Here is a 23,758-nt window from a genome sequence, read left to right on the forward strand (position 1 = left end):
CTTCCTTCTTCTGATAGTAACTGGTATCTATCTGTCTATCTATCTATCTATTTATCTATCTATCTATCTATCTATCTATCTATCTAACTATTCATCTATCTGTCTGTCTGTCTGTCTGTCTTTTTGTCTATAAGTGTATGTATTATTCCCTTCTGCCTTTAATTATTAGTGTGTGATATTCTCTGTTATCATGTTGTGTGCTATTCTGTGTTCTCATAGTGTGTGCCATTCTGTGTGTTTTATATCTCTCTGCATATTATTCATTGATTATCTGTGCGCTTTACATCGCTTATGAAAACACACTCACAGTCTGCACTATCTACATCACTACCTGCCACAATGTCTACGGACACCACCGCAACTCCTCACATCACCTTCATTCACGAATATCATGAACTTTCAATTTTTTTCTGGAGCTGGCACAGAAGCTGCTCATCAATTTATTTTGAGGATTGAGGAGGAATGTACTAGACGTTCAGCAACATCCAATAATGACAGAATATCCATTTTGAAATCACGAATCACGAATCTGTCACGAGCCCTCGAGTCTCGCTGGCCTGTTGGTGAACCAGGTATATTTGCTTCTCTCACTTCTTTTGATGACTTTACCACTCACCTCAGAAAACATTTCCAGAGTCACTCCAAGCTTGGAGCCACCCATTCTCTTCTCAAACTCTCAAAATCTATCACACAGCACGTCCGCTCACACAATATTCCTTACAAGGCAGACAACATTGCTTCCTCTCTAAGCTCGGAAATGATCGCTTAGCTCCAGGACTCACATTGGTTTACTAGTTTTTCATTGTCAAAAGAATGAGTTAAAAAGACTCATAGTTTATCTCTTGTTCACCATCTTCCTTGATGCTCCCAATTTCCAGGTCGCAAGTGACATCGAATTCAACAAAACATATTACATATATATTATGCCTGCAAAGTCATATCTGATAAGCGTCCTCTTCCCAACTCTAAGCCTCTTCAGGTACTCGATGCCTTTTCACCTGACTTTCTCACCTCACCTCATTATCCACCTTCAGTTCTTCTCTCCTTCTCATGGACGTTACACTAGACGTACATCCCCTTCGCCTAGTTATCAGTACACTCGATCGAAATCGAGATCAAAAAATGTCACCTGCAGCCGTTACAAGCTGCCTGTTCTCGCGCAGTGTAGGGTTGTTCTTGATGGCTCAGGAAGACACTCATTTAATCCTGATGCATTTTGTTCCTTCCACAAAAGGGTAGGTCATTTCTTGCAAGACTGTAGGCATTATCATGCACAGTCTCAGGTAGCTCAGCAAACATCGTCGGAAAACTCTTCGCGCTCTTCTCTGGTCAATCCATCATAACATCATCATGAATCCTCAAATCTTTACCTTCTTATGTACCTAAAAATCGACAAAAAAAAACACAAGGTATGATACCTCAGTCATCCTCCTAACTCAGCACTTCCTTCAATTAACATTAGATATACTGGATTATTCAGTGGCATTGTCATAGATGTTACGTGTCACTCTGCATCATACAAAGCTTTCTTTGACATGGGTGTTCCGGTTAACTTTATCAAGATGGATATATTTAGGAGACTCTCTTCTTTTCCTCAGAATCACATCACTGCATTACCTCCTGATATTAATCACAATGGTATATCTGGGAATATGATCTTACCTCACAGAAAAGTATTCTTGTCAATGTCTTTATTGCCCCAGGAACCAGACATTACGTGATTATTTCTATAGACATTATATCAAATGTATATTTCAATGCTGATCTTCTCATAGGCTTCAATACCATGTGCAAGTGTGACATCAGCCTTTTCCCTGCCATCAATGACATCGCTCAAGGGGATACTAATATTCTTACTGTTCTTCCTTCTGATAATTCCTCTCTTGCTAGTGCAGTAATGTCTGTAGCAGCTCTTCCTTCTACTGGCGATCAGATATTATCTACACGGTATTCTTGTGTTACATCATCTAGTTTGTCTGTTTCACAGTCTCATTCTCAGTCATCTTCCCAGTCAGACCACTCGCAACACCTTTACATGGAGATTGTTGTGCATAACAGAGGATATCAGTACCTGATACAGCAGACTTAACCTTAGCGTTTACAACATGTAAAGCACATTCAGAAAGCGTTATCGGCTCTGCTAGCAAAATGTGTTTACAAGGAGTTACACCGTGGTCTGACTGGGAAGATGATTGAGAATGAAGCTGTAAGACAGGTAAACTAGTCTGTGTGAAGTTTGGTTTAGAAGATCATTGATTAATAATATAGAGAGAGTGGGTGACAGGACAGAACTCCGAAGAACACCGTGACCGTGTACCATAGCAGCATTAGAATGGTCAGAAAGGAAACTTGAGATAAAGTTACAGAGAGAAGGATAGAAGCTGTAGGAGGATATTTTGGAAATCAAAGTTTTGTGCCAGACTCTATCAAAACCTTTTGATATGTCTAAGACAATGGCAAAATTTGCACCAAAATCTCTAAAAGAGGATGACCAAGACTCAGTAAGGAAAGACAGAAGATCACCAGTAGAGCAGCCTTGATGGGAGCCATACCGGCTATCAGATAGGAGGTTGTGAAGTGATAGATGTTTAAAAATCTTTTGTTGAGGATAAATTCAAAAACTTTACATAGGCAGGAAATTAAAGCAATAGGACGGTAGTTTAAGGGATTAGGACGGTCACTCTTTTTAGGAACAGGCTAAATGTAGGCAAACTTCCAACAAGAAGGTAAGGCAGATGTTAGCAGACAGAGTTAAAAGAGTTTGACTAAGAAAGGTGCAAGGATGGAGGTGCAGTTTCGCAGAACAATAGAAGGAACTCCATCAGGTCCATGAGCCTTCCGAGGGTTTAGGCCAGTGAGGACATGGAAAACATCATTGCGAAGAACTGTAATAGGTAGCATGAAGTAGTCAGAGAGTGGACGAGGCAGGAACAATCCGTAAACCGTCCAAGGTAGAGTTTTTGGCAAAGATTTGAGCGAAGATTTCAACTTTAGAAATACATGTGATAGCAGTGGTGCCATATGGTTAAAATATAGAAGGGAAAGAGGAGGAAGCAAAGTTATTGGAGAAGTCACGAGGGAGTTAAATCTTGAAAGATTTTGACACTTTCTATTAATGAATGAGTTTTTTGGCTAGTTGGTGAACAGATTTAGCGTGGTTCCGGGCAGAAATATGAGGTGCATGAGATTTTGGTGATGGAAGGTTCAAGTACCTTTTGTGGGCCATCTCTCTATCATGTATAGCACGAGAACAGGCTGTGTTAAACCAAGGTTTGGAAGGTTTAGGTCGAGAAAAAGAGTGAGGAATGTACGCCTCTATTCCAGACACTGTCACCTCTGTTATGCTCTCGGTACACAGAAATGGGTCTCTGTCACGGAAACAATAGTCATTCTAAGGAAAATCATGAAAATGATTTCTCAAGTCCATCCAAATAGTAGAGGCAAAACGCCAGAGGCACCTCCGCTTAGGGGATCCTGAGGAGGGATTGGAGTGATAGGACAAGATACAGATATAAGATTGTGATCAGAGGAGCCCAATGGAGAAAAGAGGGTAACAATATAAGCAGAAGGATCAGAGGTTAGGATAAGGTCAAGAATATTGGGCGTATATCCGATCAGGAATGCGAGTAGGGTATTACACCAGTTGCTCTAGGTCGCGGATGATAGCAAAGTTAAGGCTAGTATACTGGGATGGTCAGTGAAGGGAGATAAAAGCCAAAGCTGGTGGTGAATATTGAAGTCTTCAAGAATGGAGATATTCGCAAAAGGGAAGCGAGTGAGAATATGGTCCACTGTGGAAGTTAAGTAGACAAGGAATTTCTTATAGTCAAAGGAATTAGGTGAGAGGTATACAGCACAGATAAAGTTAGTTTTAGAGTGACTCTGTACTCGTAAACAGATGGTGGAAAATTTGGAAGATTCAAGAGCGTGGGCACGAGAGCAGGTTAAGTCATTGTGCACATAAAAGCAACATTCAGCTTTAGATTGAAAATAAGGATAAAGTAAGAGGGAACAGAAACGGGGATACTGTCAGTTGCCTCAGACACCTATGTTTCATTGAGGGAAAGAAGATGAGGTTTAGTAGAGGAGAGGTGGTGTTCTACGGATTGGAAATTAGATCCAAGACCGCGAATGTTGCATAATTTAATGGAGAAAAAGTTGAGGGGGGGTTTCAAGACACTTAGGCTCAATACCAGAAGAGCAGTCCAAACTGGGGACATTTCTGGTCCCCTACCAAGATGGGACTTCGAGGCCGAGGAAGAGTTTCCATGATAATTTTGAATTTTGAGTGAAGTGTGTGTGTAATTAGGTGCATGTAGTTTTGTGTGAAGGAAGAGTTGTCTTTAAAGGGCAGGCTTTTACTGCCCGTTTGTATTGTGAGACACAAAGAGAAACGTTCAGTGAGGTCACAGCTGTGTTTAATGATAAGTTCAGAACACCCCCTTATCCAGGGGTTTAGATCTCACTAGGAATAATATATATAAGGAGGAGGCAGTAGGCATATATATATATATATATATATATATATATATATATATATATATATATATATATATATATATATATATATATATATATATATATATATATATATATATATATATTGCTACGTACTTTATAGGATAATCACGAAAGAAACGAAACAGAAAAATAAAACAAGGGAAGGTGGAAGAGGCCATCAGGCATACAGCAGGTAACAGTATATATGAAACATACTTTACATCTACCATTTCCATCCATGAATTTGTTTAGTCTTTTAAAATTCCATTTTGATCCAGCACCAACAATCTGATAACTAAGTTTACTCGATTAACCTATCACCCAATTTATTTATTTATTCTCTCTCTCTCTCTCTCTCTCTCTCTCTCTCTCTCTCTCTCTCTCTCTCTCTCTCTCTCTCTCTCTCTCTCTCTCTCTCTCTCTCTCTCTCTCTCTCTCTCTCTCTCTCTCTCCTCTCTCTCTCTCTCTCTCTCTCTCTCTCTCTCTCTCTCTCTCTCTCTCTCTCTCTCTCTCTCTCTCTCTCTCTCTCTCTCTCTCTCTCTCTCTCTCTCTCTCTCTCTCTCTCTCTCTCTCTCTCTCTCTCTCTCTCTCTCTCTCTCGCTTGAACCCATAATTTCTTGCCTGATATCCTGATCACTGATCATAAGGATTTTCTTTGTCATTCATGTTATATCCCTCATACCTCTTAATTTACGCTTCAGTCTCTTTATTTAAGGAATATTTATCATCCTTCACATATTTTCCGTAAATTTCCTTTGTAATGACCATAATAAACCTATACTCTTCCTATAATATGGGGACTGGAATAATCTAGATGACGTAGGAACAGTGCCAAATATAATTAGTTTTACTTTAAGACTTCATCTTTCAACGCTCTCAAAGATTAATCCTTATAAACAATTTGATTTATTTCTGACATTGTTTTTCTTTGACTGAGATGAGAGTTAACTTTAACTCCTAAATCTATTTCGCCTTTTGACCTTACCATAGATATGTTCTTTACTGTGTAGGTACCTAATTATGTTGACTTCCACTAGAAAGCTGAATACTATGCATTTGCTGATGGTAAATTATATGTGTCATCTATTTGTCCATTTGTTCTTCTGATCTGACGTAATTATCTGACGTAATTATCTTTCTGCCAATTCCATTTTGTGGCTTATTAACATATGTTTCTATAACTGATCTCTGTGCTACTCAGTAATTACTTCCGTCTCTCGAATTTAACAACATTAATTGTCCTATAACAAGGAGGACCAGTAGACACCTGCCGAAACGATAATTACTCCCAGTGAGGTCTAAAGCACTGTTCAGGGGGTGCTGTGAACTTATCATTAAACCCAGCTGTGACCTCACTGAACGTTTCCCTTTGTAACTCACAACACAAGGGGACAGTCACAGCCTGCCCTCTAAAGACAAATCTCTTCCTCCACACAAAACTACAAGCACCTAATAACACACACACCATTCACTCAAAAATTTCAAAATTATCATCGCGACTCCTACACCACCCTCGGAGTCCCCATCTGGGGAGGGGACCACAAGTGTCTTTAGGTCGGACTGCCTTTCTGTTGACGACCCTAAGTGTCTTGACACCCCCCTGAACTTTTTCTTCATTAACTTCTGCAACATTCGCGGTCTAAGATCTAATTTTCAATCTGTAGAATACATCTTTTCCTCACTGAAACTCAGGTGTCTGAGGCAGCTAACAGTAGCCCCTTTTCTGTTCCCTCATACTTTTTCTATCATCATTTTCGACCCAAAGCTGGATGTTGCGTTTATGTGCGCAATGACTTAACCTGCTCTCGTGCTCACGCTCTTGAATCTTCCGAGTTTTCCACCATCTGGCTACGACTACAGAGTCACTCTCAAACTAAATTTATCTGTGCTGTATACCTCTCACCTAACTCCTCTGACTATAAGAAATTCTTTGACTACTTAACTTCCAAAGTGGACCATATTCTCACTCGCTTCCCTTTTGCGAATATCTCCATTCTTGAAGACTTTGCTTGAAGGTTTTGCTGCTTTTATGTTACTGTATCAGTATCTTGGCCACCTCTGGTCGGATAGATATTTTTGTTACGACTGTTTTGATGATGTGTTTCTTACCGCTCTGTTGAGATGATGAATGCCACTACTGAATCAGATGAGGAGGCTTGGTGTGGTGATGTCTGATCTGGAGGACCAGGTAGTAGCTTGATATTATTGGTAGCGTGGAGGTCGTAGGTAGTGGTTTGATATTGCTGTTCGTTCGGGTAAAGGACACAGTTTATAAGAGTTCTTCTTGATTTAAAAATGGACAAAAAGTACACGTGTGATACCGACACACATTTGATTACACACGCAACGATACTGACGTGCTCTCTCTCTCTTTCAATTGATATGAACTGAACTGATGGTGGTCTGTTCATGAACTTAACAGGCTGATATGAACTGACTCTCTCAGCAGATTGATATGAACTGACTCTCTCAACAGTTTGATACTCTAGCTACGCGAACGGTTCTATTTACGTGAGAGAAACGGATCAGGATACAACCTCTGAAATGAAGAAATGACCAGTGAGATGCTTGGAAATAGGGTGAAAGGACGAATGGTAGCGGTCTTTATTTTGGCCAATGATCAGGAAGGAAGACAAGAAGACGATTGAAGGAGACTTCAATGTTCACCACCAGCTTTGGCTTTCCTCTCCCTTCACTGACCATCCTGGTAAACTATCCTTCAACTTTGCTATCCTCCATGACCTAGAGCAATTGGTGTAACACCTTACTCGTATTTCTTACCGTCTTGGAGATATGCCCAACATTCTTGACCTTTTCCTGACCTCTAATCCTTCTGCTTATGCTGTCACCCTTTCTTCTTCATTGGGCTCCTCCTATCACAATCTCATATCTGTATCTTGTCCTATCGCTCCAATCCCTCCTCAGGATACCCCTAAGCAAAGGTGCCTCTGGCGTTTTGCCTCTGCTAGTTGTGGGGACCAGAGGAGGTATTTTGCTGGTTTTCCTTGGAATGACTACTGCTTCCGAGTCGGAGATCCGTCTTTGTGTCCTGAGCGCATAACAAGGGTCATAGTGTCTGTCATGGAGACGTACATTATTCACTCTTTCTCGACCTAAACCTTCCAAACCTTGGTTTAACACAGCTTGTTCTCGTACTATACGTGATAGAGAGGTGGCTCACAAAAGGTACTTAAGCCTTCCATCACCAGAATCTCATGCACTTTATATTTCTGCCCGGAACCATGCCAAGTCTGTTCTCCAACTATCCATAAACGCCTTCATTATCAGAAAGTGTAAAAACCTTCCAAGATCAAACTCCCGTCGTGACTTCTGGCATCTAGCCAAAAAATATCTTCAATAACTTTGCTTCTTCTTCTTTCCTTCCTCTACTTCAACCAGATGGCACCAGTGCTATCACATCTATTTCTAAAGCTGAACTCTTCGCTCAAACCTTTTCTAAAAACTCTACCTTGGACGATTCTGGGCTTGTTCCTCCCTCTCCTCCACTCTGACTACTTCATGCTACCTATTAAAATTCTTCGCAATGATATTTTCATGGCATCGCAGGCCTAAATCCTCGGAAGGCTTATGTACCTAATGAGTTCCCTCCTATTGTTCTCCGAAACTGTGCCTCCGTGCTTGCACATTGCCTAGTCTAAATCTTTCAGCTCTGTCTGTCAACATCTACCTTTCTTTCTTCCTGGAAGTTTGCCTACATTCAGCTTGTTCCTAAAGAGGGTGAGCATTCTAATTCCTCAAACTGCCGTCCTATTACTTTAATTTCCTGCCTATCTAAAGTTTTTTAATCTATCCTCAACAGGAAGATTCTTAAACATCTATCACTTCACAACCTTCTATCTCATCGCCAGTATGGGTTCCGTCAAAGCCGCTACACTGGTGGTCTTCTGGCTTTCCATACTGAGTCTTGGTCCTCCTCTTTTAGAGATTTTGGTGAAACTTTTGCTGTTGCCTTGGACATATCAAAAGCTTTTGATAGAGTGTGGCACAAGGCTTTGATTTCCAAACTATCCTCCTACGGCTTCTATCCTTCTCTCTGTAACTTCATCTCAAGTTTCCTTTCTGACCGTTCTATTGCTGCTGTGGTAGACGGTCACTGTTCTTTTCCTAAATCTATTAACAGTGGTGTTCCTCAGGGCTCTGTCCTGTCACCCACTTTGTTCTTATTATTCATTAATGATCTTCTAAACCAAACTTCTTGTCCTATCCACTCCTACTCTGATGATACCACCTTGCACTTTTTCATGTCTTTTCATAGACGACCAACCCTTCAGGAAGTAAACATTTCACGCAGGGAAGCCGCAGAACGCTTGACTTCTGATCTTTCTAAAATTTCTGATTGGGGCAGATTAAACTTGGTATTGTTCAATGCCTCAAAATCTCAATTCCTCCATCTATCAACTCGACACAACTTTCCAGACAACTCTCTCCTCTTCTTCAGTGACACTCAACTGTCCCCCTCTTCTACACTGAACATCCTCAGTCTGTCCTTTACTTACAATACGAACTGGAAACTTCACATCTTATCTCTAGCTAAAACAGCTTCTATGAAGTTAGGTGTTCTGAGACGTCTCCGCCAGTTTTCCTCACCCCCTCAGCTTCTAAATATGTGAAATCAAAAGCTTTTCGTCTCATCAACTCCTCTCCTCTAACTGACTGTCTTCAGCCTCTCTCTCACCGCCGCAATGTTGCATATCTAGCTGTCTTCTACCGCTATTTTCATGCCAACTGCTCTTCTGATCTTGTTAACTGCATGCCTCCCCTCCTTCCGCGACTTCGCTGCACAAGACTTTCTTCTTTCTCTCACCCCTATTCTGTCCACCTCTCTAACGCAAGAGTTAACCAGTATTCTCAATCATTCATCCCTTTCTCTGGTAAACTCTGGAACTCCCTGACTGCTTCTGTATTTCCACCTTCCTATGACTTGAATTCCTTCAAGAGGGAAGTTTCATGACACTTATCCTTCAATTTTTGACTACCACTTTGGACCCTTTTATGGGACTGGCATTTCAGTGGGCATTTTTTTTATTGGACTTTTGTTGCCCTTGGCCAGTGTCCCTCCTACATAGAAAAAAAAATAATAATAATAATAATGACGTTTATCCAACCTAAAACCTTCAAATCAATCCCATGTCCACTAACTTTCTTCAGTAACCTTTTGTGGAGCATCTATTCAACGCCTTTAAGAATTCCTGGTTTATCATCTCGCAACAATGCCTGTTATCCGTTGAACAATAAATATAAGAAGAACCAATGATACATACACTTGATTAAATCTGCTTCGTAAAGGGGAGCCCTTTGGAAAGGCTAGACTGAGAGTTACAGGACCAAGGAAACCTCGAGGCATTAAATAAACAATGCACCTGCCCGTCTGTAATAGAGAAAGATCGTTAGTCTAATGACATAATCCCATCTTTTGTCATATAACCTTCATAGATGAATATATATTGTCGATTTACCATAGAAAAAATAGCATGCATGCCGCCCCGAAGCACCATGTCAAAAGATATACCAGCGTGTCTGCCCCTAAATGTTTCCTCCTTTATGAAGTGTGATTGGTCACTGTAGTACAAGCGCATTTGATCTCTGAGTTTGCCAAGGCTGGAACTGTTATCTGCATTCTGAAAGGAAAGGGAAAGAAAAATGGGAAATCATTATATATATATATATATATATATATATATATATATATATATATATATATATATATATATATATATATATATATATATATATATATATATATATATATATATATATATATATATATATATATATATATATATATATATATATATATATATATATATATATATAACATCTCAAATGTACCAGAATTGTAATAACATATCAAATTATCAAGAAAATACTTTGGAATTTGACTATTATTACAGACATTTCTATTAAAAGAAAAAAAAAAAAGAACTTGTTGGTTAACTTACTAAAGAGGAAATCAAAGCTGCACTGCCATACACCACTAGTGTCTCATATCTAGTGCAAATACTGGGAATGTGTAGTTAAGTGATAAAACTAGGTTCAGTGTCTTACTATAATTTGCTGATGCATTACAGAACTGGTAGTAACCGCAGTTGGGATGTTGGAGTTCGCCAGTTCCTCTAAATTGGTGAAGGGGAAATGAATCCTGGGGTAGATGAGCATAGCCTTGAGGTTAGAGCGATACACCGACCCCAGTGTGAAGGACATCAGCAACCACAAACCCACCAGGCTCTGCGCCAAACCTCCCGATGGTACCCACGTTACACCTATAAACATAAACGGTTGGCATCTGAAAGTTCGGTCTCGATCAGTTTTTTCTCATCTGAATATTGTCCAATTAACCATGCTGGGATATACAAACAAGAAACAGTTGGCTTTGTTAATATTTCATGAAAGTTCGTAGATCAAATGTTCACTCAACGACATTTAAGTGACAATCAGTAATAGGATGTTTGCCTTGTTCCATTTATAATTCCTAGAAAGATTAGAAGATAGGTCATCCGTGACTTCTCTTTGTTGGATGTAAATTCCTATTGCTTTAGCGGCCTACCAGTCCTTCGTTAAGAAGTGCAGACTAGCGTCATCTGAAAAGGAGTGGCTAGGAAAAGAGGTTTCATTGATAAGATCTATCATGAATAAGAGAAGAGACAAGACATTAGAACAGAGCCCTGCCAAACATCACTCTTAATAGGTTTCGAAGAAAAAAAAGATTTCTGGTGCAGAGAAATGGATAGGCACAGAAAGAGGTTTCGGAAATCTAAGAGAAAGCAGTAGTAGACACCTGACGAAACGGTCATTGCACTGGAGTACGAGTAAGTCAGTGCTATGAACTTCTGTCCTTCCTATGATTTCTGAATGTTTCCCGTTGCCTCTCACAACACAAGATGGCAGTCACAGTCAATTTTTAACTCAAATTTAAAAATGATTATTAAAAATGACCAGCCCGTCTGGGGAAGTGACTATAAATGTTTCTAAATCGGAATGCACTTCTGATATAGGCCAAAAGTGTCTCGACACAAGAGTCAACTTTTTTTAACTGCAATTCAACTTTTTTTTTACTGCAACATTCGAGAATGAACAACTTGGTTAAGATACATAACACATATCAATTTAGTTAGAGAATGATATTATAGTTTAATGTTAATAATTGAAAATTCAGAGTACTCAAGAGGGTCGGCACGAGGAAAAGTCCAGTCGTTGCGGACAAATGCAACAGTCAAATTTGATTCCAAAATGAGAGTAAAATAGAAGTGAAAAGATGGACCACTGTCAGTGAACTGGGTTTCAGTGAGGCGTGGAACGTGACGACTATAGAAGGTACCTCCAGGGAGCGAACTGACAAGACACAGAAAGCGAAAATCAGGTGTAGTCCTGAGAAGTGGCTAGGGAAGACAGCTGGGTGTGGAAATTAAAATTAGGTGTGAAGGAATGACCAAGGACTTTTCGCTACTATAGAAGTGAAGATTACGTTGAGACAAAGACAAGGTGATGTGTGATGATGTGGTGAAGGATAACAAGTAGGATATGAGAGGTAGGGTTATGTGTAAGAGAATAATGAGGGAACTAGGCCAAGCTGAGATTGGAGCGAAACAAGGGCCGAGTGTTTATGTGCGGAGAGGGCAAGATAAAGGCATTAAAACTCAGTGCTGATAATGCTGATGAGTCGTACGAATATTTCATTTGTAGATTACATACAGGCAAGATAGAAAATATCTCATAATAAAATCAAAGAAGAGTGACTTTTAAGTGAATGACAGGTAGGTTAAAACATTATATTCTTCAACCTTCAAGAAACTTTTGATGAATTCATGTACTCTTTCGCTCAGGACAATCCATTACAAAAAGAATTATATTAATAGTTTAATTTTTTTTTTTTTAGTTTCAGGACATTAAAAATAGACGTAAGACTTGGGTCCCTATTTCAAATATAGGAAATAACTATTCGGCCCTAATGAATTGTTATATAGGCGCTAAATGAATAAGAGAGCAAAATGTCACGTCTCAAATTCGTGATGAGCGAGTTGCGTCAGAGTGGAATGCACTAATATAAATTTGTGATGTTTTAACCTCAACTAAAATTAATTTCTTATTTAATGCAATTTTCTTCCTAAAAAAAAAAAAAAATCGTACTGTGTACGTCTATGCAGGAGATTCTGGTCAGGCAAAGACAGATGCAATTTTTTTTTTTTTTTTTTACGTATACAGAAGAAGAATAGAGAGTGTATAGACCTATAAAAGGTATCTGGTAGAGACTTTAATTTTTGGAAAGGCATGACTACAACTTCAAGCGACTGTTTTTAACTGTTCTAATTCAGGAAAGAGAGAGAAAAAAAAAAAAAGGAAGTACATGAAAATGAATAGCTGTTGGCAATATATTCAGCTAGACGCAAGAGGCCATGCAGGGATTTACATTTGAAAAAGTTTGACATTTTCTACTGATGAATACTTTTAGGCGTCTGATGAACAGTTTTAGCATGTTATCAGACATAAATATAAAATGAGCTTTACGAGATGAAAGACTCAGGTATCATTAATGTGCTCAGGCACCTCATGTGCAGTAAGAAAATGGGCTCAATTAAAAGAACATTTAGAAGGTTTAAGGAGTGAGAGAGTGTGGAATGTACATTTGCATACAAGGGACAATAATCTCTGCTTAATTACGGTCAACACACATGAAAAATTACAATAACACCCCCTCATGCTCACCCAACTAACATAGGAAAAAGGCCAAAACTATGGAGGATCATGAGGAAAAGCAGAAATGATAGGGCAAAGTTATGAATGGAGGGGTCCAAGAGAGAGCACAGAATGACAAAATATGAAGGAGATTAAATGTTAGAAAAGCGTAGGAAATCTTCTTTCCCTTCTTCTGTAAAGTGCCAATTGCCAATTGACAACTGGCTCTCATATGTAGTTGTGTTAACTGAGTGATTCTTGTGTTGGGCAACTTTCTCCCTAGTTTCCTATTAATACCATTTTGAATTTCATTGTACCTCATTTAGCCTACTTACTTTCATAAATAAAAGAATAGGCTCTTGGTGCTCTACAAATCCTTATTTTAATCCCCGCTACACTCACATCATAGTGCAACTGAATATAACCCACAAAACTAATTCTTTCCATTTACTTGCTAAGGGTGCCTCACTCCAAGTAACATATATTTAACCACTGCTGCCCGTGACACAAGGGGTGGGGGAAAGGAGCAAGATTTTGTGGTGCTTTTTTTTTTCTGTTTTAGTTAATAGGTTTAATTTAAAATTGGTTATTGATTTAAAGTTAGTATTGAAGTTCTTTTGCTTTGGTTAAGTATAAAGTTCACCTTAAATTCTAGTTGCTGTTAGAAAAAAAGAAAAAAAAGAGTAGCTGCCACTAATCATCTTTTTTGTCAAATATTTTTTTTATCTTGTGTTATGACAGCGTTTAGCCGGAGGTCTATAAGGCACTGGAAAATTCCATGAGAACCAGACTGATTTTTATTGATGGTCTTTTTCTCAGTAACAAGTAAAGATTTCATATAATTTTCCTTTCTGAATATACACTGATATCTAAAAAAATAATCTCTGTTATCTTGAAGATGTGGGATCCTTCAACAGGAAACAATGTTACTTAATCAGTTCATAACTTTAAAAAAAAAATTCAAACAATTAATTTGATTGTGACCACGGATTTACCTAAACTTTTGGTAAATGGCATCCTTAAAATAGTGTAGATGTTACATCAATATATGTATGTATCACTGTTGTATTACTATTCCATAAAAAAACAAATAAATAAATAAATAAATCCGAAACATTATATATATATATATATATATATATATATATATATATATATATATATATATATATATATATATATATATATATATATATATATATATATATATATATATATATATATATATATATATATATATATATATATATATATATATATATATATATATATATATATATATATATATATATATATATATATATATATATATATATATATATATATATATATATATATATATATATATATATATATATATATATATATATATATATATATATATATATATATATATATATATATTTCTTTTTTATGTAGGAAAGACACTGGCCAAGGGCAACAAAAATCCAATAAAAAAAATATGCCCACTGAAATGCCAGTCCCATAAAAGATTCAAAGCAGTGGTCAAAAATTGATGAACAAGTGTCTTGAAACCTCCCTCTTGAAGGAATTCAAGACATAGGAAGGTGGAAATACAGAAGCAGGCAGGGAGTTCCAGAGTTTACCAGAGAAAGGGATGAATGATTGAGAATACTGGTTAACTCTTGCGTTAGAGAGGTGGACGTAATAGGGGTGAGAGAAAGAAGAAAGTCTTGTGCAGCGAGGATGCGGAAGGAGGGGAGGCATGCAGTTAGCAAGATCAGAAGAGCAGTTAGCATGAAAATAGCGGTAAAAGACAGCTAGATATGCAACATTGCGGCGGTGAGAGAGAGGCTGAAGACAGTCAGTTAAAGGAGAGGAGTCGATGAGACGAAAAGCTTTTGATTCCACCCTGTCTAGAAGAGCAGTATGAGTGGAACTCTCCCAGACATGTGAAGCATACTCCATACATGGACAGATAGGCCCTTGTACAGAGTTAGCAGCTTGGGGGGTGAGAAAAACTGGCGGAGACGTCTCAGAACACCTAACTTCATAGAAGATGTTTTAGCTAGAGATGAGATGTGAAGTTTCCAGTTCAGATTATAAGTAATGGACAGACTGAGGATGTTCAATGTAGAAGAGGGGGACAGTTGAGTGTCATTGAAGAAGAGGGGATAGTTGTCTGGAAGGTTGTGTCGAGTTGATAGATGGAGGAATTGAGTTTTTGAGGCATTGAACAATACCAAGTTTGCTCTGCCCCAATCAGAAATTTTAGAAAGATCAGAAGTCAAGCGTTCTGTGGCTTCCCTGCGTGATATGTTTACCTCCTGAAGGGTTGGACGTCTATGAAAAGACGTGGAAAAGTGCAGGGTGGTATCATCAGCATAAGAGTGGATAGGACAAGAAGTTTGGTTTAGAAGATCATTAATGAATAATAAGAAGAGAGTGGGTTACAGGACAGAACCCTGAGGAACACCACTGTTAATAGATTTAGGAGAAGAACAGTGACCGTCTACCACAGCAGCAATAGAACGGTCAAAAAGGAAACTTGAGATGAAGTTACTGAGAGAAGGATAGAAACCGTAGGAGGGTAGTTTGGAAATCAAAGCTTTGTGCCAGACTCTATCAAAAGATTTTGATATGTCCAAGGCAACAGCAAAAGTTTCATCAAAATCTCTAAAAGAGAATGACCAAGACTCAGTAAGGAAAGCCAGAAGATCACCAGTAGAGCGGCCTTGACGGAACCCATACTGGGGATCAGATAGAAGGTTGTGAAGTGATAGATGTTTAAGAATCTTCCTGTTGAGGATAGATTGAAAAACTTTAGATAGGCAGGATATTAAAGCAATAGGACGGTAGTTTGAGTTATTAGAACGGTCACTCTTTTTAGGAACAGGTTGAATATATATATATATATATATATATATAGAGAGAGAGAGAGAGAGAGAGAGAGAGAGAGAGAGAGAGAGAGAGAGAGAGAGAGAGAGAGAGAGAGAGAGAGAGAGAGAGAGAGAGAGAGAGAGAGAGAGAGAGAGAGAGAGAGAGAGAGAGAGAGAGAGAGAGAGAGAGAGAGAGAGAGAGAGAGAGAGAGAGAGAGAGAGAGAGAGAGAGAGAGAGAGAGAGAGAGAGAGAGAGAGAGAGAGAGAGAGAGAGAGAGAGAGAGAGAGAGAGAGAGAGAGAGAGAGAGAGAGAGAGAGAGAGAGAGAGAGAGAGAGAGAGAGAGAGAGAGAGGCACAATATTTTTATTTTCATCTGAACATCACATGTAATTAATATATATAGGCACCAATGAGTATTCCCATATGTCCAAAGTGACACGGTGAATCTTGAAGGAAGGAGTATGAAGGAATCTTCCATTCCTTAGGATGGAAGATTCCTTCATACTCAAAGCTGCCACCCTTTTGGATCCAAGATTTCTGAACATACAAATACCAAAGTTGTAGAAAAACGCATAGTCAACCAAATGCATTCAGAGGATGCTCCAAACGCTATAAGTACATTTTACACTGCAGCAAAACCACTCAGCACTATGGTGCCTAAAGAAAAAAAAAAATCTCTTCAGACTCATTTTGATGCCAAAGATGAGAAAATTGTGCAGGTATCATCACATCCATCAACAGGTCGATATATCGAGCTAAAATGATATCTAGAAGAACCTTACATCTCTAGAGAAGATCCTATAATAGAGAAGATAGCGCCATTCAAATAATATTCTTACGATTTTTTTTTTATTATTAACCTAAAGGAATAATCATGAACATAAAAAATAATTTTCTTCTTGGCTATGAAACTCAAATTTTGTATATACTTTTGCAATTAGTAAAACTTTCGAACAAGAAAATTAAGTGATAAATGTAAGGCAGAAGTTGTTAAATTAGATGGTGGTATATGGAGATGAAGGAGGCGCGCACGGAAGAATATATTCCTTGTTTACAAGGCAACTGTAAAAAAAAAAAAAAAAAAAAAAAAGTCACATGAAAAATCCCAATCACAAAATGTTGTAGATTAAGGAAAGATATGTTAGAAATTATATTATTATGTATTTGTAGAAAAAGTTTTTGTTAATATTTAGATAAAAAAAAATATCAATAGACAGTGTTAGAATCCGGAGTACACGGGGCCAGTAGCAAAAATTTTCAAAACTAATTTGTGAATGTAGAAGCGTAATAAACCTTGATCATCAAGGTGACAGTTTAAACGAACGAACAAATCGGAGGCGTCAGACGCTGCCTGAGGCCTTGGTGACAGGTATGTAAGTTGCGCTGTTCAGAAAGCCTTATTATTAAACACTTTGGACATATGGGAATACTCATTGGTGCCTATTTATATTAATTACATGTGATGTTCAGATGAAAATAATCATTTTATGCCTCTCTCTCTCTCTCTCTCTCTCTCTCTCTCTCTCTCTCTCTCTCTCTCTCTCTCTCTCTCTCTCTCTCTCTCTGTATATATATACATACATATATATATATATATATATATATATATATATATATATATATATATATATATATATATATATATATATATATATGTGTGTGTGTGTGTAATGAGTGCAGAACTAGGGCACAGTTAACCTACCTTAATTAGACTCACCAAGCACTCACCACAAGAACCCACTGATTAATTTAAACCTCCTGCTTAGGTTCACAGAAACCCGGGCCACAATTTAAAAATTTAATGGTTGAGTACATAATAAAGAAAGCACAAATGAGTACATAATAAAGAAAACACAAATAAAATATGAGTGCTTAACACTCTTAGAGGCCACACTGCTGGCACTCCAAAATACCTGATCCCATGAGAAAATGGGTAAATCCACATACAAGTAAACAGGAGAAATAAACACTTCACGCACCAACACAAGAAATGTTATATGCCACTGACACTGTCCCACCCTAACCAGTACCCCCAGGACCCTCACACCCTATAGGCCCAACCGCACACCGACCCAACGCGCTGAAGGTACACCACTACCACTACCCTGAAGTACTGCAGCTCTTCCTCCATGCACGGCGGTACTAACACCATAGCAGCCAGGGACAGCAAGTTCCTCACTGCAGCCTCCTTAGTTCACAGTATCTGCTACGGTGCCACCTCACTGACGTCCCACAGCACACTGCCAAGATCAAACTCCTGCAAATCAAATGGCAAATCCACCACTACTCTGCACCCTGTCTCTCTCTAGCTCGCCTCTCCCGCCAAAATCCCCACAACAACAAACCTTCAGGGCCTTAAGACTCGTTTTGGCGGGACTCGCTGACTAGTCTGTGAGCCTCTCGCAGGCGCGCCCACTTCAACTTCTTACATATATATTAATTACAAGACGCTGACTGAGGCCTTGTTGGCAGGTACAAGAGCGAAACATTTAAATTCCCAGGTCAAATTTACTTAGCTCTCTTATTTTTTTATTTATTTATTTATCTATTTATTTTATTTTATTATTTTTCTTTTTTGCGGAATGAGAACCAAAATATTAAAATGTAACATTTACGGTGTTTTTTTTCTTATTTTATTTTATTTATTTATTTTTATTTATTTATTTATTTTTTTGAAAGGTAAATGAAATATGAAAATTAGTTTACTTAGGTGTTTAGGGGAGAAGAGCCCAAAATATAAAATGTATTTTTTTTTTATGCAATAGTAATACAACAGTGATACATACACATATTGATGTAATACCTACACTATTTTAGGAATGCTTTTTACCAAAAGTTAAGACAAACCCCTGGGCACAATCAAATTAATTGTTTGATTTGTTTTTATTTTTTTTTATTATGAACTGATTAGGTAACATTGTTTCCTGTAGCAGGGTACCACATCTTCAAGGTAACAGGGATTATTTTTTTGGATATCAGTGTATATTCAGAGAGGAAAATTATATGAAATCTTTACTTGTTACTGAGGAAACGACCATCAATAAAAATCAATCTGGTTCTCATAGAATTTTCCAGTGCCATATAGGCCTCCGGCTAAACGCTGTCATACCACAGCTTAATTAAAAAAGCAGCAGCACGCAAACTAAATTGTGAAATTAGTCAGAGACATGCCACGAACCTCCTGAGACAAGTAACAGAACACCCTTAAGAATACAGGGTTCAGTGTGGTTGAATATGGATTGGAACATGGATGGAAAAGATGGATTCCCGTAGTGCCAGACAGCTATCTGAAATTGGAGCTGTTGTTGGGTAGTGATGTTCTGGGAAAAGAACTGACTTGGGATTATAAGGAACAAACTTCAGTATGGGGAAATGAGCTCTATCCCATCAGTTTTGTTCAGAAAAGAGGACGAGTAGAGAGAGTGACTCATTCCTGGTAAACCTAATACCATTAACCAGCTCAGGGCTGACCAAAAAGTAAATCTGCCCCCTTACCATACAAAATTAATTTCGATCTATGTTAAGGAAAACCAAGGAGCTACAATAATTGTCCACCCAAAAAAGAATATCAATGTACTCCATTCCCATTTTGCACCACAGTTAATAAGCAACAACAAATATACTTCCCAGGTGAAAATCCAAATAAAACCCATATCAGACTTTCTCCAGGAACTTCTTATTTAAGGTCTTTTGAAGCACGAGTGGTAGATGAGGCAAAGGTATTTTCAACTAATCCCATATAAAATGATTTAATGCCATACATGAACCAAACCTCACTGAACGTTTCCCTTTCTGTCTCACAACACAAGGGGGCAGTCACAGCCTGCCCTCTAAAGACAAAACTACAAGCACCTAATAACACAAACACACTTCACTCAAAAAATTTAAAATCGTCATGGCGAATCCTACACCAGCCTCGGAGTCCCCATCTGGGGAGGGGACCATAAATGTCCCCAGGTCGGACTGTCTTTCTGTCGACGACCCTAAGTGTCTTGACACCCCCCTCAACTTTTTCTTCATTAACTTCTGCAACATTCACGGTCTAAGATCTAATTTTCAATCTGTAGAACACCACCTCTCCTCTTCTAAACCTCATCTTCTTTTCCTCACTGAAACTCAGGTGTCTGAGGCAACTGACAGTAGCCCCTTTTCTGTTGCCTCTTACTTTCTCTATCCTCATTTTCGATCCAAAGCTGGATGCTGCGTTTATGTGTGCAATGACTTAACCTGCTCTCGTGCCCACGCTCTTGAATCTTCCGAGTTTTCCACCATCTGGCTACGACTACAGAGTCACTTTCATACTAAATTTATCTGTGCTGTATACTTCTCACCTAACTCCTCTGACTATAAGAAATTCTTTGACTACTTAACTTCCAAAGTGGAGCACATTCTGACCCTCTTCCCTTTTGCAGAGATCTCCATTCTTGGAGACTTCAATGTTCACCACCAGCTTTGGCTTTCCTCTCCCTTCACTGACCATCCTGGTGAACTAGCCTACAACTTTGCTATCCTCCATGACCTAGAGTAATTGGTGCAACACCTTACTCGTATTCTTGACCGTCTTGGAGATACGCCCAACATTCTTGACCTTTTCCTGACCTCTAATCCTTCTGCTTATGCTGTCACCCTTTCTTCTCCGTTGGGCTCCTCCGATCACAATCTCATATCTTTATCTTGTCCTATCACCCCAATCCCTCCTCAGGATCTCCCTAAGCGAAGGTGCCTCTGGCGTTTTGCCTCTGCTAGTTGGGGGGCCCTGAAGAGGTATTTTGCAGATTTTCCTTGGAATGACTACTGCTTCCGTGTCAGAGACCCGTCTTTGTGTGCTGAGCGCATAACAGAGGGGATAATGTCTGGCATGCAGGCGTACATTCGTCACTCTTCCTCTCGTCCTAAACCTTCTAAACTTGGGTTTAACACAGCTTGTTCTCGTGCTATACATGATAGAGAGGTGGCCCACAAAAGGTACTTAAACCTTCCATCACCAGAATCTCATGCACTTTATATTTCTGCCCGGAACCATGCCAAGTCTGTTCTCCAACTAGCCAAAACTCCTTCATTAACAGAAAATGTCAAAACCTTTCAAGATCTAAGTCCCCTCGTGAATTCCGGCATCTAGCCAAAAATATCTCCAATATCTTTGCTTCTTCTTCTTTTCCCCCTCTATTTCAACCAGATGGCACCACTGCTATCACATCTATTTCTAAAGCTGAACTCTTCCCTCAAACCTTTGCTAAAAACTCTACCTTGGACGATACTGGGGGTTGTTCCTCCCTCTCCTCCACCCTCTGACTACTTCATGCCACGTATTAAAATTCTTCGCAATGATGTCTTCCATGCCCTCGCTGGCCTAAACCCTCGGAAGGCTTATGGACCTGATGGGGTCCCTCCTATTGTTCTCCGAAATTGTGCCTCCGTGCTTGCACCTTGCCTAGTCAAACTCTTTCAGATCTGTCTTTCAACATCTACCTTTCCTTCTTGCTGGAAGTTTGCCTATATTCAACCTGTTCCTAAAAAGGGTGACCGTTCTAATCCTTCAAACTACCGTCCTATTGCTTTAATTTCCAGCCTATCTAAAGTTTTTGAATCTATCCTCAACAGGAAGATTCTTAAACATCTATCACTTCACATCCTTCTATCTGATCCCCAGTATGGGTTCCGTCAAGGCCGCTCTACTGGTGATCTTCTGGCTTTCCTTACTGAGTCTTGGTTACCCTCTTTTAGAAATTTTGGTGAAACTTTTGCTGTTGCCTTGGACATATCAAAAGCTTTTGATAGAGTCTGGCACAAAGCTTTGATTTCCAAACTACCCTCCTACGGTTTCTATCCTTCTCTCTGTAACTTCATCTCAAGTTTCCTTTTTGACCGTTCTATTGCTGCTGTGGTAGACGGTCACTGTTCTTTTCCTAAATCTATTAACAGTGGTGTTCCTCAGGATTCTGTTCTGTCACCCACTCTCTTCTTATCATTCATTAATGATCTTCTAAACCAAACTTCTTGTCCTATCCACTCCTATGCTGATGATACCACCTTGCACTTTTCCACGTCTTTTCATAGACGTCCAACCATTCAGGAGGTAAACATTTCACACAGGGAAGCCACAGAACGCTTGAATTCTGATCTTTCTAAAATTTCTGATTGGGGCAGAACAAACTTGGTATTGTTCAATGCCTCAAAAACTCAATTCCTACATCTATCAACTCGACACAACCTTCCAGACAACTATCCCCTCTTCTTCAATGACACTCAACTGTCCCCCTCTTCTACACTGAACATCCTCGGTCTGTCTTTTACTTATAATCTGAACTGGAAACTTCATATCTCATCTCTAGCTAAAACAGCTTCTATGAAGTTAGGTATTCTGGCCATTGTGTTCTGGCCATTGGCAAGGCCATTGTGGAGCGCCAGCATAAGATACTGAAGACGATGCTGACTGGCCTCTGCAAGGGTACCCTCTCCGCTGGCCCAAGGTGCTGGTCCATTGCCAGACAACACTCAACATGGCCATCAACATTACCATAACCCAACAACCATACTTCACCTTCTTTTTCAGCTATCCTACTAGGTTAGCCGGTTGGTGCTTGCCTAGCATAGAGGGAGATGAAGAAAGAGTGGCAGAAACACAATATCTGATAAGGGAGACACATGAGAAAATATGCTGCTGAGGTAGGCAAGTCTGAAGGGAAAGAATGAAAATATAGAAGTGAACTCCCTAGTGTGGGTAAGAAATGAGACTTCTTTGCTAGGTACGTGTAAGAAATTCAGTATGAACTGGGTCAGTCCATATTGAGTGGCAGAAGTGTTGAGGAATGGTGATGGTTATATTCTTATAAAGTTATTTCCTTGTAAACTTGTTTAGTGGGCAGACTCTCCAGTGCCCTGCAGAGAAAGTAAAAAACATATTGGGGAAGGGGTAGGTGGGTGATGGAACCTCAGGAAATTAGAGTGCCAGAGATTCGGCAGGAGGAAGAAACTGCCAGAATGAGGAGATCTCCCAGAAGGTATATAGAAGAGTGTCATATCAGTTTTAAGCTGTAAGAGTAGGTGGTGGTGGTTGTTAAGTTTGGGTGCATCTCAGCAGACTCCAACCTTAAGAGAAACAAAGAGAAAAAGGGACAAAAAGAAAGAAAAAGAAATCATAGAGGAAAGGTCATAGACCTTGTCTTTTACTGAGATAGAGGCAAAGTGCCAAAACATACATCTCCCCAAGGGTGCATTAGTGAGTGCGTCTTTAGGACGGGTGGACCACTAGGCCAAAATTCTGAGAGATTGCCTGTTGGGGATTAATAGTTGAGTAGAAAAATAATGATCAGTTAATTATATATTTATATATATATATATATATATATATATATATATATATATATATATATATATATATATATATATATATATATATATATATATATATATATATATATATATATATATATATATATATATATATATATATATATATATATATATATAAGAGGGACACTGGCCAAGGGCGACAAAAAAAAAAAAAAAAAAAAAAAGCCCACTGCGATGCAAGACCTAGAACAGGGTCCACAGTAGTAGTAAAAAATTGAAGGATAAGTGTCTTTAAATCTCCCTCTTGAAGAAATTCAAGTCATAGGAAGATGGAAATATAGAAGCAGGAAGGGAGTTCCAGAGTTTACCAGAGAAAGGAATGAATGATTGAGAATACTGGTTAACTTTTGCATTAAAGAGGTGGACAGAATAGG

At 38.8% G+C, this 23,758-nt stretch overlaps 1 protein-coding gene across 1 annotated transcript in view; it reads right to left on the reverse strand.

Annotated features, from left to right (window-relative positions):
• The window catches only part of LOC135094758 (glutamate receptor ionotropic, kainate 5-like), a 75,040-nt gene that overhangs the window by 26,192 nt on the left and 25,090 nt on the right, over nucleotides 1-23,758 (reverse strand). The window contains exons 7-9 of the mRNA XM_063995116.1: nucleotides 10,567-10,781; nucleotides 9,978-10,139; nucleotides 9,783-9,889 (exon numbers count right to left, since the gene is read on the reverse strand). Of these exons, the coding sequence (XP_063851186.1) occupies nucleotides 9,783-9,889; nucleotides 9,978-10,139; nucleotides 10,567-10,781 (484 nt within the window). The remainder of the gene's footprint in view (nucleotides 1-9,782; nucleotides 9,890-9,977; nucleotides 10,140-10,566; nucleotides 10,782-23,758) is intronic.

Source organism: Scylla paramamosain, chromosome 46 (assembly GCF_035594125.1).
Source record: "Scylla paramamosain isolate STU-SP2022 chromosome 46, ASM3559412v1, whole genome shotgun sequence".
In the NCBI taxonomy this organism is placed as follows: domain Eukaryota; kingdom Metazoa; phylum Arthropoda; class Malacostraca; order Decapoda; family Portunidae; genus Scylla; species Scylla paramamosain.